At 40.4% G+C, this 19645-nt stretch overlaps 1 protein-coding gene across 2 annotated transcripts in view; it reads left to right on the plus strand.

Annotated features, from left to right (window-relative positions):
* The first annotated feature begins 1408 nt into the window (after positions 1 to 1408).
* LOC105465183 (pleckstrin) overlaps positions 1409 to 19645 on the plus strand; it is a 37466-nt gene continuing 19229 nt past the window's right edge. The window contains exon 1 of one of the 2 annotated variants that reach the window (XM_071076834.1): positions 1409 to 1529. Coding sequence is in view for 1 of the 2 variants with exons in the window: in XM_011713456.2 (XP_011711758.1) it covers positions 4472 to 4513 (42 nt within the window). In the remaining variant the exon portion in view is untranslated. Of the gene's footprint in view, positions 1530 to 4334; positions 4514 to 19645 lie in introns of those variants that run through there. The other variant, XM_011713456.2, reaches the window with a different exon arrangement.

The raw sequence follows: 19645 nt of genomic DNA on the forward strand, positions 1-19645 counted from the left end.
TGCTCCACTTTGTCCTTGGTAGACTTAGGGCCAACAAGCATCAAGACCAATATGGAGCTCATTCTGTTTACTGTGCTATGAGTAGCAAAGTCCTTTGTCTTACCCCAAACCCCAGAAGTCTTGTGTCTTCTGTGAGCATCCCTGAAACAGGCAGGCTGACTTGTTAGCTTACAAGTAGGGTAACATCTCAGACTCTTCTCACAGGTTTTGACACCTTTTACTTAATTTGTATTTAGCTCTAGAGGTGGTCTGATATTTCTCAGCTAAATTTAATGTCTCTTTTGAATTACCAATGCTAAAGAATAACTTTTAAAAAGATAAAACTATGACTCTTACATATAATAGAATGAAAACATGTCAAAATTTTATTTAACTCATGAATTAAAGGCGAAACTAGCCAGAGGTCACAACCGATTCAAAGGAAAGGTCAAAGGCCAATTTATATAGAGTAAAGCAACGTTGAAATTCATTTACCAGTGGACACAAAATTGACTTTTTCCATGGGAGGTGGGGTGGAGCGAGGGTGTGGGGTGAGGTGGAGTCTACTGAACTTCCATCAGTCAGAATTTATTTGCATGTTTATAGACAAGAATTATTCGTATTTATCCACAATCTACAGAGTTCTAAAATAACTCCAAGACAAGAAAAGACACAGACTCCATAGAAACAAATAACTTAGAAAGGTGTGCTGTAAAGAATGCATAGTTTTCCATTGGAGATGCTAAGTAATCATTTTTGCTTATTCAGAAGTCTTAACTTTCCCTTACAGCAATAAAATGTACTACAAGAATAATGTTTCCAAGGTTATTGATCAAATGTGTACAGAAAGAGATCTTAAAAAGTCATTCTAGGCTGGGTGTGGTGGCTCACACCTGTAATCCCAGAACTTTGGGAGGCAGAGGCAGGCAGATCACCTGAGGTCAGGAGTTCAAGACCAGCCTGGCCAACATGGTGAAACGCTACTAAAAATACAAAAATAGCTGTGCATGGTGGCATGTCCCTGTAATTCCAGCTACTCGGGAGGCTGAGGTGGGAGGATCACTTGAACCTGGGAGGCGGAGGTTGCAGTGAGCTGAGATCGGGGCCACGGCACTCCAGCCTGGACGACAGAGCAAGACTCTGTCTCAAAAAAAAAAAAAAAAAAAAAAAAGTCATTCTAGACACACACACTAAGATATTGGAAGAGGTTCTAATGATCTGATCTGGGAGAGGGATCTGACACAGCAGGAGAAAACTTGCTCAAACTCTATTGAGAGCAAGTCCTAAATGGCGTCATTGATTCAGATAGTTCTCTTTATTGACCACTAGGTGTCGCTAAGCAGGCGCGATGACACGTGGCAGGCGGGGGGGGCAAAGGCAGCATCATCTAATCCATCAGTGGTGACGTTCAGCAGATTCACAAATGCGGGAGGTTCCTTGGTGGCAAGACATTTTTACCCCGCACCTATTCAGGCCCCTGGCACATAGTAAGGACTTAATACCACGTTTCTTGAAATGAATTATTCGGAACGCAGGGGTGCTTTTACACGGTAAGCATCCAAAAACACTATGAGGTTTCTAAGTGAGGGTTCTTTAAAGCCTTCCGATCATGCTGGGACAGACGGTGAAGACATTCCAAATTAGAAGTCACTTGGTCAGTTAAACAAAGGGAGATACGTTTAACTATGAAATCAGACTTGGTAAATCTATGAGTGGTTTCCATTGACTGTACAGACGTAGCAAAATACTTGTTTGAGTGCAGATACAGAACATTACCCTTTTATTTGTTCCTGTTTTGCTCAGGTGACATCAAATGTTGATCCCTCTACTCTCAGCCCCCAACACTTTATAGTAATTTCTAATTAATTTTGGTGCGATGAGAAACTGATAAGAAACCATCAACGATTTTATGTAATGGATATTAGCATAAAACGAAAAGTGAGAAATACAGGGGCAGTGACTGTTGGCTGGAAACACAGCTGGAGGGAAGAGGAGAGGGAATCAGGAAGCTCTCAGAAAACCCCAAGAACAGAACTTCTTTCCCCTAACTTTCCTGGCTCCTCAGATGCCCTCCTGGATGTCTGTCAGTTTTGCCTTTCTCGAGGCCATCACTCGTCTATTGTTAATAGCATCTTGGTTTTACTTTAGGGGACACCCTCCCTTCCCCCATTGAGCATGGTCTTGCGAGGGCTGTCGGTTCATATGTTCCCCCTCCAGATACCCAAGAGAGAAGCTGAGTTAGGCCAATCAGAGGCCTGATCCCTGGAGACTACTGCAGAGTCTGAAAACCACTGGCATTCTTTCATCTTGGTGTCTTGCTTCCTGGAACCCTACAACTGCCCTGATTCCTGTCCTTTCAAAGACCCCAGTCTTCATTTTTCCTTCAGTCTGTGGGCCACCCCATTCTCTTCCAGTAAATTCCTATTCGCCTCTATTAGCCAGAGTTGTTATCTGTTGATTGCAGTGAAAGAACACCGACGGGTGTAATGAGGAAATTCTAGCCCTACGATTGCTTTTATCATCTCTGTTGAGGTTATCATTGAAAAGGATCAGCTCTAGGATAACGGAGATTTGCCTTGAAGATGAGGAGTAACTAATATTTATGGATACTAGTTACGTTTCAGACACTCTTCTAAATACTTCCATGTGTATCTTATTTAATCTTCAGAATGACCTCATTGGATAAGTGTTATTATCCCCATTTTACAGATGAGAAAACTGAGGCACAGAGTAATTAATGAATTTGCTCATTTTCACAGGGCCAGATTAACGTATCTCAAAGTTTATTCTATGGAATATTGGTTTTTCAGGATTGTATTGGTTTCCTGGGGCTGCCATAACAAACTACCACAAACTGGTGGCTTAAAACAATGGAAATTTATTCTCACAGTTCTGGAGGCCATTAGTCTGAAATCAAGGTGTCGGGAGCACCATGTTCTCTATAGCAGCTCTAGGAGAATTGTTGCGTGCCTCTTCCAGCTTCTGGGGGTTGCCGGCCATCCTTGGCGTTCCTTGGCTTGTAAATGCATCACTCTGTTGTCACATGGCTGTTTTCTGTGTGCCCTTTTCTTATAAGGACACCAGTCACATTGGATTAAGGGCCCACTTGCTTCAGTATGACCTCATCTTAACTAATTATATCTACAATGACCCTGTTTCCAAACAAGGATGCATTCTGAAGTGCTAAGGGTTAGGACTTCTTTTTTGGGAGATCTAATCCAATCTATGACAAAAAATGTTAATATAAATTGTGCAGAAAAGAATTCTACAGCCAAGTCAGTTTGGGAAACACCATTATAGGATTCTTTGCTATAGTACTTTGGCGGGGTGAGGGTCTTTAGTTTGTTCATCGTTTAGAGGAGTTGCCAACCTGGGATTATTATGTGCAGTTTCTCAAAAACCTGTTTGATGATGAACTTCTTTTTACAGGCTGATTGTGGGATCAGCAGTCAATGTGGAACACCTGTTCGCATGCCTGACGCGAGGCAGTGGCACCCTAGCACGTCCCTCCCTGGTCTTCTGCTTTCCCCTGTGACCTGCAGCATCAACTTGGGACAACTTTTCTTCTCTGAGCCTGTGTTTCCTTATCTCTAAGATAAGGAAAATAATATACTTTCCCTATGGGTTTCACGTGTGGACTCATTTTTGTTGTTGTTTGTTTTGAGACGGAGTCTTGCTCTGTCGCCCAAGCTGGAGTGCAGTGGCACGATCTCGGCTCGCTGCAACCTCTGCCTCCCAGGTTCAAGTGATTCTCCTGCCTCAGCCTCCCGAGTAGCTGGGACTACAGGCGCAAACCACCATGCCTGGCTAATTTTTATGTTTTTAGTAGAGACAAGGTTTCACCATGTTGGCCAGGCTGGTCTTGAACTCCTGATTCCAAGTGATCCATCTGCCTTGGCCTCCCAAAGTGCTGGGAATACAGGCGTGAGCTACCATGCCCGGCCTATGTGCAGACTAATTTAGTTTTAAATAAGTAGGCTGAGAAACACTTGATACAGGGCTTGGCATAGAGAGAAGTAGGCATTCATTTAGTAGTTAACTTTGTTATGCTAACCAGATGGTTCTGAATTTCTTGGCATTTTTATTAAGCATTTCCAGGATCTCAAGACTAATCCCTAATCAGGACAATTTCCACCAACAAGTTTTTCTTATTCATCTTCCTCTTCCTTTCATCACTTCTTTTTCTCTTTAAAAGAGTGAGTTTCTGTATAGTACTAAGAATTTCCCTTAGGTAAATATTCAACCCAACTGTGGTTTTAATAAGTCTCCAGGATTAGCAAGGAATGGGTAGTTTACTCTGCAGTTCCTTGTTCTGATCTTCCACCCCAGTGAGGGGAAGAGGATGTGATCATGCGACCGCCAGCAGAAGGGAAATTGTGAAAGCGACCCACTGTAGAAAAGGCAGCCCACAGCCACCTCAGTATGCAGAGGAAGCCCAGCTGCTGAGAGGAGGTGCCGGAGAGTGACCTTTGCATCTGCCTGTCCAGCCAGCATGGAACCAAAGCGGATCAGAGAGGGCTACCTTGTGAAGAGGGTGAGCAGAGGTGCCACTTACCAGGGTGTCAGTGGACACCGACTGGGGAGGCTTGGGTCCAGCTCCACGGGCTACCTGCTCATTTAGGAGTGTTTCCTGCTCAACCAGTTGGGTTGAAATAGGGGAACATGGTAGCACATAGAATGTTGGAGTGGGGTTAGGGGAGCGGGGATACTCATCCAGCCCCGGCTTCCTTACAGTTTGATTTTATGGGTCTGAGAATTCCAGATGGCAGGGCCTGGAAGGTGGGGGTCTCAGGTAACTCCCTCCAGATTTAGAATATCCTTTTTAAGAGGCACACAGAAGCCGGGCGCGGTGGCTCACGCCTGTAATCCCAGCACTTTGGGAGGCCGAGGCGGGCGGATCACGAGGTCAGGAGATCGAGACCATCCTGGCTAACACGGTGAAACCCCGTCTCTACTAAAAATGCAAAAAACTAGCCGGGCGAGGCGGCGGGCGCCTGTAGTCCCAGCTACTCGGGAGGCTGAGGCAGGAGAATGGCGTGAACCCGGGAGGCGGAGCTTGCAGTGAGCCGAGATCGCGCCACTGCACTCCAGCCTGGGCGACTAAGCGAGACTCTGTCTCAAAAAAAAAAAAAAAAAAAAAAAAAAAAAAAAAAAAAAGAGGCACACAGATGTGTTCTGTCAGAAGATATACTCCTCCTCTATAGAGGTTACTTGGAGAGACTATCCATTTTTTATTGAAATCTCCCTTCCCCTCAGTTCTTTTTTGGGGAGGAAAGGGAGAAAAAGTGATTAAAGAGTTGATATAATGATAGAGTAATTACGGCTTGTTTATTGGGCCGTCTCCTTGGAATTGACAGGTAAAAAATCCTTAGCTTTTTAAAATTGGGCTGAAATCTCTTCACTCACAATTCTTAGTAAATTTGCATAATGTGGCATCGAGGTGGTAGATGCACCATTTTAAAGATTAGTGTACTGAAAAAGGCTTAGCCTCCCTGGCATGCATCAGGAAAATTGAATTTTCTTAGTGTTGGTCTTTCTTCAGATGCTGAGTGTGTGCTGTGTGGTTGTGAAAGCTCCCTGGGATGTGAATTCACACATAGACTTGGCGTCCTGTGGGCAACGCCTGTGTACACAGATATGCTCACACTAACCTTAATGAGTGGATTGTTTCAGAAATGAGCTGAATGTAGTGCCTTCCTTCAGGTGCTTAGCTTTTTAATTGAATGAACAGCGAATGTGTGAGTCTCTTTTAGGCTATTCATTTGTTTCATGTTTTAGCCTACAATGTTCTACCTGTGAGGGGGGTTAAATAGCACACATTGCTGCCTGCTTCCATTTTGACTTCAGGCTGGAGAGACCCTAGGTCATCTGGCCTAGTTCCTTCATTTGCAGAAGAGGAGACAGACCCTGAAGGCTTGGCGATTGCCCAAAGTCACATGGCTATGACAGTTGTGACCAGCCACTCCTCTGATGCTTAGGTTTCTGATTCATGGCACTGAACTTTGTTCATTACTCTAGCATTTTCTTAAAGCAAATTTATTCCAACTTAGGATTTGTGGTGTATTTGTGATGGTGAGAGCTGAGTTGGTACTGGAGAATAAGTGGGTTCTCAGCTGCTAATCTCTCTAGCCAGCTGTACTTTGAAACATCCTTTGGAAAAGACACACATATACATAGAGATGTAAAAGATTCCTTGCAATAGGCACCAATAATAATTGGTGAGACCTAGTAATAATTCATGTTGACTTACTCCTTTCCTGATCACTTGTGCTAGTATCCTGAGAAGAGCAAGTGAATGGAAACATTTCTGCAAGTTTTTGTTTGTTAAACAATTAAAAACATCTTGCAATGAAAATTGCTGTTATAAAGTTTGTATGCTCATATTTTAATCTCCCTAAATTACAAAAATATGAAGACTAAATTTCTAATAAGTGAAGCTGTCTCACTAAAAAGTGGGGATGATAGAGTCAGGGTTGTCAAGCACATGGATTTAAATTAATAAATAGTTATTAATTAGTGAGAGTAGTTCTCTCAGATTGTAAAAGCCAATCTAGAAAATGGGCCTGGAATTAAATAGTGAAATTTTGTATTGATAGTTTTACAATTTATATCTTCCATAATTTTCATGTTTACAAGTTACATCTTCCATAATTACTGCATTTTTCTCTGGAACCTTTTGAACACTCTCTGATATAATGCATTAAGAGTCTCTCTTTTTTTTTATTCTAAAATTTTATTTTAGGTTCAGGGGTATCTGTGCAGGCTTGTTATATAGGTAAACTCCTGTGACAGGCATTTGTTGTACAGATTATTTTGTTACCCAAGCACTAAGCTTAGTATCCAATAGTTATTTTTTCTGATCCTCTCCCTTCTCTAACCCTCCACTCTTACATAGCCCCCAGCATCTCATTTGATATTTTTAAGAAATGTTTGGTTCAGAAATATTCCCTTTGTCAGCTGTAGAACTAAACCTAAAGACAGAATTTCCCAAGAAGATATTGAAGTTCTTAACTTCTGTAGACATTAAGTTTCCTTCAGTTACCTCATGTGTGGGTTAAAAACTGTATATGTCAGGAATCTGACACATAATTGGTGTACACAAGCTGCATGAGACACTGATTATTTGTATCAGCATCAGTATACACTTTAGTAGGTGGTGGGGCCCCTCCTAGATGTTAATGGGGTCATGTACTGGTTCCTGGGTTGGTTGCCAAATTAATTATGAAGGAAGGGCCATAAAAATCTTTGAAAAGGCTCTTAGAAGCCTTGGCTATGGTTTTTGATGTTAAAGCATGAAAAATAATAATAGTGAATATTCCTTCATTCACCTTTTTCTCTTATGCAGTTCAAGATACCTGGGTAGTAACAGAGAACATCTTTGTCCTGTGTCTTGTTTTATGAAATAATTTTATTGCAGATAAGATGTTTTGGGTGGAAAAAATATAGCATTAGGAAATGCTGGTGCAGGAATTTTGTCAAGTTAGAAATCTTGGGGTCAATAGCGTTAACTGTAAAATGTTTCTGCTTTTCTTCTGTGCAAGATAACTGTTGACATTTCACAATCCAGGTTTCCTCTTTTGCCTCCTGAATAAGATCTCCAAATAAAGACAGTGGTTAAGAGGCGGAGGGAAAATACACGATTCTGTCATTTTCCAGCTTTTTCATTCCAAGTAATACCCATGTCTCTTTGCCTCAGACTCTTTCAATTTACTTTTTTTGTTTTAAAAAACAGCCCGTCTAGCCAACCATGGAGCAGCAAGCTGCTATACAAACATGACTTCATTTAATCCTAACCACCCTCTGTGATCCTCATCTTACAGACAAGAAAACTGAGGCTCACAGAGAATAAGTGACTCGCCCACAGTCAAACATGTGGCAAGAGGATGACCTAGGATTCAAACCCAGGCCTGCCTAACAGCAAAGCCTACCATCTCATTAATCCCAGGCAGCATTCTGAAAGGCAGCTTACCCTGGCCCACAGAAGAAAGGTCAGATGAACTCACTAGAGCCAGAGCGAGGCATGAACAAATTGTTTTGTGGGCAAGATTGGGCTTAATAACCTCAGCCTCCCTTTCTCTCTGTTTAGGAGGTTTCTTTCTGGCCAATAAACATGTTTGGAAGGTCCTCGAATACTTGCTACTGAATTAGATATGTTCATCATCATAACTGGAAAAAAATGAGAGAGGAGCAAACTATATGCTCTGCATAACCTAGACTCCTCCAAGTCATGTCTCAAACCAGCCTCGTTCCTAGAGGTTTATGGAGCAAGCTGTTGTTGCCAGGACAACCAAGCTCACAAGCACTTGGTGCAGCGGCACTGACTCAGAAAGTGGCTGAGGGATCTGGATGTCCATTGAGGCTGAGAGAAAGCAGAGGAATCAGGGTGATGGGAAAGGGAAGGGCAAGCGGCAGGGACAGGAAAGGAAAGGGCTGAAGAAAGTTGTGGTAGAAGTGGAAGAGAGCAGGAGAGTCAGGGTCCTGGCCCAGAAGTTCTTTCCTGCATCTACCTTGTCTTCTAGGCAGGATGAAATAATCTCAAGCGATTTGCACCTACTGATTCATCATTGTAATAGCTAATGCATGTGGTGTTTACCCTGAAGCAGGAAGAGTTCCAAGCATTTCATGCCTTAATGCATTTATACAGCATACTTATGACAACTCAACAAAATGGGGACAATTATTATCCTTACTTAACAGATAAGGAGATTGAGGTACAGAGAGGCAAAGGACCTTGTCCAAAGTCACACAGTTAATAAGTGGGAGAGCTGGTTTGCAGTCCAGCAGTGTGGCCTCAGCATTATGCAGAACCTAACCACTTTCTATGTGGCCCTCATGGGCTCGTATTGTAGTGACATTCTTTTCCAAAGCACTGTCAGGATGATGGGGGTACCCAGGGGAACCTTATGCCAGAGCGACTCCACAGTGTTGCCTACAAAACTGTACTATTTTATTTTATTTTATTTTGAGATGGAGTTTCGCTCTTATTGCCCAGGCTGGAGTGCAATGGTGAGATCTCAGTTCACCGCAACCTCCTCCCCCAAAACCATACTCTTACCTGTCTCTGTGGTCGCCATTTTTCAAATGTATACTGCGTGCTGGCCACTGTGGTGAATGCTTTGTATATATTATCTCATTTAATCTTCACAACAATAGGAAGCAGGTACTTTGTTACTTTCATTTTACAGATGAGGAGACTAATGCTTGGAAAAATTAAGTAACTTGCCTAAGATTACAGAGCCTGGAAGAGGCAAAGTTGAGATCTGAACTTAAATCTAAGGCTCCAGAAATCATGCTGCTAAGCACTCTCGGTGCCATTTCTGTATTGCTTATTTAATATGTTTTCACTGATAAATTTTCCAACCTGGAAGAGTTCACTTACGTAAAAAATACGCTACTGAATAGACTAGTTCCTTTGCCTTCAGTGAGTTTATATAGGCACAGCACAACCATTTGTTTGGGGTGCTATGTCAGTGATTTGATGGATCAGATTGGAAAATTAGATGATGTGATTTGTGTTGTAGCCAACATAAGGGCTTAATTGAATGCAACATCAACTTAAAATAACATGTCCCATGGGTGTGCAAGAATAGATAATAGTAACTGACAGTTCTGCTTTAGATATGTAGTTTTGATCACAGTGTAATTTTCCTTTGAATTCCAGCCATACATCAGTATGTGAAAAGAGAAATTTGAGGGAAAGGGAAAGTTAAAAGAGATGTCTTCAGTTTGTAAGGAGTGTCTGAGAGGGGTTCTAAACACAAATATCCGATTGCCCCAACCCTCAGCCATTGGTTGTGGCTTCTTTCTGTGATGCTGGGTGTACACAGGAAGGCACACTTCAATTTGTGCATTCATCACACTGACCTGGAGGTCACTGTCTCCCATGTGAGATTGTGAACTATTTGAGAGCCGAGACAGGGTCTTGTTTATTTTTGTTATTATTTTTATTTTATTTATTTATGTATTTTGAGACAGAGTCTTGCTCTGTAGTCCAGGTTGGAGTGCAATGGTGCAATCTTGCCTCACTGTATCCTCCACCTCCAGGGTTCAAGTGATTCTCTTACCTCAGCCTCCCGAGTAGCTGGGACTATAGGCATGTGCCACCATGCCCGGCTAATTTTTATATTTTTAGAAGAGATGGGGTTTCACCATGTTGGCCAGGCTGCTCTTGAACACTTGACCTCAAGTGATCCACCCACCTTGGCCTCCCAAAGTGCTAGGATTACAGGTGCGAGTCACTGCACCTGGAGTTGCTTAATTTTACACCCCAACAACCAGGCCAGTGTTGAAAGCATAAGAGCCATTCTATCATTATTTGTTGAATGAACATGTCCCAGATAAAGAAATTTGCCTAAAATAGACTTCATAGAGACCAAAGTAACTTCTTAAGTCTTAAGAAAAGTAATTTCAATGGGGGTAGTCAGTTTTAGATGATCATATAGAATATATTTCAAAGATGTATTATTATTTTTTGGCTTTTAAGCAAACCCAAGGATTGGCAGGGACACCTGGAAATAGAAGAATAAAGGGGGAAAAGAGGGACAAAAGGCACCTTGGAATAGATGTGTAGGATCTCAGGGTAGAAATAGATGTTACAGATTTAATCCAACTTCTCATCTGTGGCTTGCATTTCTTTTATTCATCTGTTAAGAAGCACGCTTGAATACTTCTCTTATTAGAGAACTCACTAATTAAATTTTCTCCCTTAAGTTATGCAGAAAACTGTTTTCCTGAAACCTCCACCTGCTGGGACTTCAAAATTATCCAGGCGTTCACACCTGCTCTACCTGTTCCTTTATGGGCTAAAACCTAGTCAGTTTCTCCAACAGTTAGAGAGATGACACCATCTTGGTGTTCTGCTTTGAACAGGCTCTGGTTTCTCTGCAGCTTTGAGGTCCCTTGAACTCAGTGTAGGTCTCCAGGGGCATCTGATAAGCATAGAACTGTAAGGAATAGGTACCATTTAACAAGTGATTACCATATGCCAATTATTGATTTAAGCAATTTACATGGATTGTTTTCATCTCCCAACAATGCTAAGAAGTAGATATCATCATATCTGCTTGCCAGATGGAGAAAATGAGGTTTAAAAACTTGCTCAAGGGCCGCATTACTAGAAAGTGGCAGAGTTGGGATTTGAGCCTGAGCCATCCAGCTCCAGACCCCATGGTCACGTGCAGGCTATGCTTTGTTTAAAGACAGAATTATCATTTTCCTTGCTTTCGATCTTACACTTCTATTTATACAAGCACAATGAGTTTAGATTTTTTTTTGACAGCCCACATCAAACTACTGACTCATAGAGCTCCTTTTTTTCCCACATGCTCATTTCCCACACCTTATAAGTCTTTAAAAAATATTATTAGGGGCCGGGCGCGGTGGCTCAAGCCTGTAATCCCAGCACTTTGGGAGGCCGAGGCGGGCGGATCACGAGGTCAGGAGATCGAGACCATCCTGGCTAACACGGTGAAACCCCGTCTCTACTAAAAATACAAAAAACTAGCCGGGCGCGGTGGCGGGCGCCTGTAGTCCCAGCTACTCGGGAGGCTGAGGCAGGAGAATGGCGTAAACCCGGGAGGCGAAGCTTGCAGTGAGCTGAGATCCGGCCACTGCACTCCAGCTTGGGTGACAGAGCAAGACTCCGTCTCAAAAAAAAAAAAAAAAAATATTATTAAAGACTGTATCTTATTTAATTTCAATTTGCATTTCTTTGATTGCTGTTGAAGCAATCAATTATATTTTACTGGACCCAGGTATTTGTTCGTTTGAGAATGCCTTATTTATATTATTTGCCCATTTAAAAAATTGGAAGTGCTTTTATATTTCTTACTGGTTCTAAAGAGTTTAAAAAATTAAGGATATTAATTTTTAATCATATGATGATACAAATATCTATGCATTTTCATTTCCTTTTCAGTAGTTGCAGTTTTTTAAATACAGAGAAGTTCATTTTTTTTTTTTTTTCTTGAGACGAAGTATCACTCTATTGCCCAGGCTGGAGTGCAGTGGTGTGATCTAGGCTCACCCCGATCTCCACCTCCTGGGTTCAAGTGATTCTCCTGCCTCAGCCTCTCAAGTAGCTGGGACTATAGGTGTGTATCACCACACCCAGCTACTTCCTGTATATTTTTAGTAGAGACTGGCTTTCACCATGTTGGCCAGGCTGGTCTCAAACTCCTGGCCTCAAGTAATCCACCCACCTCAGCCTCTTAAAGTGCTGGGATTACAGGCATGAGTCACTGTGCCCAGCCGAGTTTATTTTTAATATGGTTAAATCTCCCATTCTTTATGATTTCTTCTTTTGGTGTCATGCAATGTCAGACTCTTAGGTGCTAAATTATACCAGTCCCATGATGATGAACAACTATTTACCAGAAAACTTTAAATCTGACTCAGCATCCCATTGTGGAGATGCACAAGTTTTGGCATATAATGGGTGAAAACACACATATGCTACACACACACACACACACACACACACACACACAGCATATGGATATCTCTATCTCTATCTCTGTCTATATCTATATCTGTATCTGTATCTCCATTAAAGTGAAATAACTAGCTAAGTGGTCTAAAGAAATCGATTCAGATTCCAGAATGCCTCAATGTTATGCAAGAACCAAAATGAAAATGACATCTGAGGGGAAGGGAAAGAGCATAAAACTGAGAATCAGGAGACCTGGATTCTACGTTAACTGGTCAGATGTACTAGGTCAATCACTTAACATTAATTGGTCAGATGTACTAGGCCAATCACTTAACTGGGCCTCCACTTTTTTTTTTATCAATATGGTGACAGTGTTGGTAGATGATCCTAAATTCCTCTATCATTTGGACATTCCATAATCACACTTCCAGGTTTGCCCTTGGGTGAGCATCAAGTGGGTCGGGGCCAGAAAAGGGAAAATTTAGGGATGGTCAGGGAGAGGTGCTGCCAGGTTACCCGAGTGAGAAACTGTAGCTGCAGTAGTGGTGAAGAGGAGAGAGAAACTTCCTCAAACTCCATCATCCTGACCTAAATCAGCACTATCAGGCGTGGAAGAATGTTTAAGCTTTATAAGTGGTCAGATTTCTCTTGTTTCATAAAGTATCGGCCTCTTCATTATGCCTAATGACCCTGAATCCCAAACAACACATCCTCCTCGGAGTCAGACCCCTGAGGCTGCACTTGGATTAGAAAAGCACAGACTCATTTTGGACAGTTGACTCTGGAAGCTTTGTCTACTGAAGGAATGCAATGCTGGCTTGTTGCTGCTGATGCATCCCAATGTCAAGGTCAAAAGCCCTGAGTGATGATGGCAGTTAATAATCTCAGTGAGTCCTGAGGTTGAATATTAAATATTAGGTTTAAAAGGGATTCTGGCAATCATCTAGTGCAACTTTTCGTTTCTAGCTCTGAGAACATGTCTTTCTTTTCTTGTTTCCAGGTATTTTTAAAATTTTATTAAGTAGATTTGTCTATCCATTTCCCTGAAAGTATATTCTAAATTTTAATACATAGCAGAGTCATATGCTATTCATTCATTTAATACTTTTCCCAAATTATTTTAAAAAGTCAAACCCACAGAAAACTGAGGAAACTAGTACCATTATTCATATACCCTTTGCCTAGATTAATCAATTGATAATGGATGGGCGCATTTGCTTTGTCTCTCCCTATCTCTATATTTTTATGTAAATATACACACGTATCATTTTAGGTTGAGATAGTTGAGAGCAATTTGCAGACATCATGCTATGCTACGTCACCCCAAAATGCTTCAACATACATCTTCTAAGAAAAAGGACATTTTCCTGTATAATCACAATGCCATTATGACACCTAAGAAATTTATTACTGATAAAACGCCATTATCTAATACACATTTTACGTTCAAATGATGCCAGATCACTCAATAATATTCTGCATAGTGACTTTGAAAAGAATCCACAATTCAATCAAGGACAATTCATTGCATGAATATGCTGTTTTTCTAGTGATTAAGTGAGAAAAGTAACTAATGCGGAATAGTTTCCTTCTATAGAAGCAACTTGAAGGGTGGTGTTACTATAATCACTGTATACCCCTCCATGGAGTTAATTAACAGGACCTGGAGTTAACAATTTTGTTTTTTAATTGAAGGGTAACTTACATACAATAAGGTACACAAAGTGTGTCATAATTTTTTACATACCTATACCTCATGTAAACAACACACAGATAAAGATGGAGACATTTCTAATATGCCATAAAGTTCCATTGTTCCTTTCCTAGTCTATACTCCCATCCTCGGTAACCATTACTGTAACATTTTCTCATAAGCTATGCCTGTTGTTGAACTTCATGTGAATGCACTCATACTCTGAGTACATGTTTTGCCTGTTTGCTTTTCACTCAACATCTATGATATTTATTTATAATATTCCAGGTACTAGCGATTCATTTTTTAAAAATTGCTAAGTTTTTTTCCATAGTATACATTTACTGTGTTAATAATGGGTTCGTATATTATATTATACAGTTTACTTATTCATTCTGTTGATGAGTATTTGGGTTAGTCTTTGTTTCTGGCTATGATGAATAAAGGTGTCATGAACATTCTTGCATGTAACCTTTGTGGCAATATGCATTCATTTCTCTCAGATCTTTGCCCAGGAGTGAAATTGCTGGTGCAAAGGACATATATGTGTTTAGCTTTAGCATAAAACCACCAGATATTTTTTCTGAATTGGATGTGATAATTCTGCACTCCTGCCAGCTATATTTGGGACTTCCAGTTATTCTACCTCCTTGTCAAGTCTTATTCTTCTCTGTCTTTTAAAATGTTAGGTACTCCAGCAGGTGCGTACAGGTATCTCATTGTGATTTGAATCTGCATTTTCCTGATAAATAATGATGTTGAACAACTTTTCATAAGTTTTGGATGTTTTCTTTACCAAAGTGCCTCCTTGATAATTTTTGCCCACTTAAAAATAGGGTTGTTTGTATTTTTCTTATTGATTTGCAGGAGCTCTTTGTATTCTAAGATATGTTTCCTTCAGATGCAAAACAGAAAGACATTTGACTGGAATTATTTCATGTGTTGGCACAGTGTCTGATCTTGCTCATTTTTAAAAGGGGAAATAATCCAGTGTTGGTCTGGAATAGTTATTCTGCCCAGGCAGAAAAGAGATAGGGTATTTTAATTTAGAAAATTATTTTAGTAACTAGAGCAAAGGAAATGTTTGGACAAGCAAAGTGATAGTCCCACAAGTATTTATCTTTGCATAAATAGTCTTCCTTTTGGGCAACTGGACCTTTATATAGAGGCCCTTTGTATTTTGAGATAAGCAGTAGGGTCTCTTGGGAACTGGATGATAATTCTATTTTGTGGTAGTCATGACAGGGTGACACCATGGGTTAAAGAATAGGCCTTTGCCAAAATTCTCCCAAAATATAGACCAGAAATAGAGACTTCCCTGTTTTAATCAGGATGGTCAATTTATTGCTAAAGGGGCATGAACCCAAACTGAAAACATTTTCATTAAGGATTTTCTTAGGGGCTACATTGATGTGGAGATCCTCATTCTGGCATTATAGACCTTTTGCAAGTGATTTTCATACGACTAAGGCATGCCTGCCCACAAGGCTGCTGTCTGAGTTTCTTTTTGGCATTCATATTCAGATAAAATCTGATTAGCCCAAGAAATGGAAGCAACTGCAGGGTGCATGCCACCACTTATGGCTGCTTTGCCCATGGGAGACACGGCTGTTGGATCACGACACTTTTCCACTGAGTCCAGCCTCAAGCATCCACTACTACTCAGTCTGAATTGACAATTGAGATAGATTCTGCTTGCCACTCTTGAGTTGAACTGAACTCAATGGACAGGTTTGGGAGCAGAAAACAAACCACAGAAAGCCAGCCTGAAATGCACCAGATGGAAAGTAGAGATCCATGAGGAGCTTATGGTCGACTGTCAATGTATATACATTTTATCTTAATTTTAAAAAAAATTCCGGTAGAATGACAGTCCTCCTCTCCCCTGAAGGCATCTTTCCTGCACAGCCTTGTTGTGCAAATGTGAACCACCTGCCTCCACACTGGCCAAAGCTGCACTACATATTGTCCTGCAGAGGTCTATAGGATCATTTTAGGAAATATTGTCAGACTTATTGTGTCTATTCTTATGTTAATCATATCATTATGCCTTCTTTATTCAGTCCTATCTATTAATTAATACATAACGTGATCTTATTTTTTATTTTTAAGTTTTTTAAATTTTTAAAATGTAAATTTTTCTGGGTGCATAGTAGGTATATATATTTTTACGGTACATGAGATGTTTTGATACCGGCATGCAATGCGTCATAATCACATTATGGAGAATGCAGTATCCATCCCCACTAAGCATTTATCCTTTGTATTACTAACAATCCAATTACCCTCTTTTAGTTATTTTAAAATGTGCAATTAAGTTGGCAATAGTCACACTGTTGTGTTATGAAATCGTAGGTCTCATTTATTCTTTCTGTTGGCTTGTTTTTGATACCCATTAACCATCCACACTTCCCCTCAACTCCTCTACTTCCCTTCCTGGCCTCTGGTAACCATGCTTCTACTCTCTGTGTCCATGAGTTCAGTTGTTTTGATTTTTAGATCCCACAGATAAGTGAGAACATGTGATGTCTGTCTTTTTGTGCCTGGCTTATTTCACTCAACATAATGATCTTTGGGTCCATCCATGCTGTTGCAAATGACAGGATCTCATTCTTTTTTATGGCTAAGTAGCACTCCATTGTGTATATGTACTACACTTTCTTTACCCATTTATCTGTTGAGGGACACTTAGGTTGCTTCCAAATCTTATCTATTGTGAACAGTGCTGCAACCAACATGGGAGTGCAGATATCTCTTCCATATACTGATTTCCTTTCTTCTCAGGATATACCCCCCAGTGAGATTGCCGGGTCAAATAGTAGTTTTGTTTTTAGTTTTTTGAGGAACCTCCAAACTGTTCTTCATAGTGGTTTTACTAATTTACATTCCCACTGACAGTGTACAAGTATTGCCTTTTCTCCACATCCTCGTCAACATTTCTTATTGCCTGTCTTTTGGTTAAAAGCCATTTTAACTGAGATAAGCTAATATCTCATTGTAGTTTTGATTTGCATTTCTCTGATGATCAGTGATGATGAACACTTTTTCATATGCCCATTTGCCATTTGTATGTCTGCTTTTGCCCATGTTTTGAATGGATTATTAGAGTTTTTTCCTCTAGAGTTGTTTGAGCCCCTGATATATTCTGGCTATCAATCCTTTGTCAGATGGGTAGTTTGCAAATATTTTCTGTCATTCTGTGAGTTGTCTCTTCACTTTCTTGACTGTTTCCTTTGCTGTGCAAAAACTTTTTACCTTGATGTGATCCTATTTGCTTATTTTTGCTTTGGTTGTCTGTGCTTGTAGGGTATTGCTCAAGAAATTTTTGGCCAGACCAATGTCTTGTAGATTTTCCCCAATATTTTCTTATGGTCATAATGTGATTTTAATTACAACCATTCATTCCACAAATTATTGATTGAACACCTGGCAATATCATGGTGAAGTAAGTTCTTGCCCTCCTGGAACATATAGTTGGGTGGCAATAGTTGACAGAGTGATTTTACACACTTTATATATAAAACATATGTATACATATGTATTTAAAAATATATATAGTATAATGCATATGTACATTGTTCACATATAAGCATATCACATGCATTATATACTTATATATATATTTTATACATGATCTAAATCTAATACTTATTTTGCTTTAAGATGGAATTATTGTCTCCTTCTTAGAAAATAAAAAAACTATGGCTCAGAAATACTAAACATTTTACCCAAAGACATGTATAACTAATAAGTGATTGACATGAGGCTCAAATGTGGTTCAAGGTTTGACCCCAAATCATAGCATACATTGAAGCATCCTAAATACTTCAAGCATCATTGTATGACTTGTCATACAATAACGGAGGAGGCCTGCAAGTCTGAGGCAGGCTGGATTATTCACAACCCCAAACCTTATTCCACCAGAAGAGAAACCAAAGGGAGGTGTGTTTCCTCACAAATACATTCATGCAGATCCTCAGAGCCTTCAGCTTTCCCATTCATTACTCCACATGGCAACTGGCTAAATATTTTTGACTCTTCCTCATTGGGATGATAGTGATACCAGTTCATTATCATTTTTCTGAGAATAGGGAGGATGAAGGAGCAGCTGTTCATTGTGTTGGAAACTCAAAGCATGGAAGACATTCATACATGGCCATCTGTGAAGATATTTAATAATACAACCTCTCATTTGTAGAGCACATTTGAACTTATAAAGTCTTATCCAAATTATTTCATTTCATATGTGCTAGAAATCTCGGAGGTAGTCATTCTTATCATTTTAGTGCTGGGAACTGAGCCTTAGAGAGGGCAAGTGGCTTACACAAGTGTGGGCAGTAAGAAAGCAATAGAGCCAGCTGGGCGCGGTGGCTCACACTTGTAATCCCAGCACTCTGGGAGGCCGAGGCAGAAGCATCACTTGAGATCAGGAGTTCAAGACCAGCCTGGCCAAGATGGTGAAACCTTGTCTCTACTAAAAAAATTAACACAAATATTAGCTGGGTGTGGTCATGCATACCTGTAATCCCAGCTACCTGGGAGGCCGAGGTGGGAGAATCGCTTGAACCTGAGAGGCAGAGGTTGCAGTGAGCTGAGATTGTGCAATTGCACTCCAGCCTGGGTGACACAGAGAGGACATGTCTCAATAAAATAAAATAAAATAAAATAAAATAAAATAAAATAAAATAAAATAAAATAAAATAAAACAAAATAACAGAGAGACAGAGAGAGAGACAGTGCTTGAGCTAGATCATCTAAGATTCAACCAGCCATCTCAGCAGCGTTGCCAGAGCTTATAAGTGAAGGCAGATTTGGGGTAAAACCAACTTTTATTTATACCTGTCTTCAGTGAGTCAGATTAGTTGGTTTGCAGGCCATATTTTGAAAACCACTAGGCTTTAGGATATTTAATTCTTTCTCCAATTCTGACTAACCCTCCCAAGAATTGAAATGTTCTAAAACCCTTAAAAATAAAACCCTTCCAACCGAACACCAATAATTATCATTTTTGTGTTTTTTCTCCTCAAAATAGGCAGTTAAACATGTAAAAATACATGATATAGTTCGAAAAAAGAACTATACTCTAAGATCATGTGTAAGATGTAGTTTCAGAAGCAAGATCTGCCGGCAGTTCTTACACATAGCGGGGGTGAGAATGTTACTATGAGGTGGCTCTTTTGTGGTTCTTAATGGTGTGAACCAGGCATGAAAAGGAAGGTGCAGGGGAAATCATAGCAGGAAAGGGTTTGGTTGGGGATGAAGTAGACAATAAGAAGGACTGGTTGCTCTTTTCAATGAAATGTGATAGCTGCTAGCATTTGGCAGTTTCGGAAATGATCTTCTTTTGTATTATTTTAATGAACATCCCCTGTGTGATCAGTATCATGAGCCAAGGAAAGTACCTGATAGTGCAATTGCCACGGAGAAGGAAAGATCACCATACTGAAGACAACTGAAGAACTATATGAGGAAGTATATAACCAAGTTCCAGGACGTGTGGCACATTCAGTGAGAAAAGCGGGAGGCGCCCCTGAGATCAGGGT

The sequence above is a fragment of the Macaca nemestrina genome, chromosome 13, assembly GCF_043159975.1.
Source record: "Macaca nemestrina isolate mMacNem1 chromosome 13, mMacNem.hap1, whole genome shotgun sequence".
Taxonomy (NCBI): Eukaryota; Metazoa; Chordata; class Mammalia; order Primates; family Cercopithecidae; genus Macaca; species Macaca nemestrina.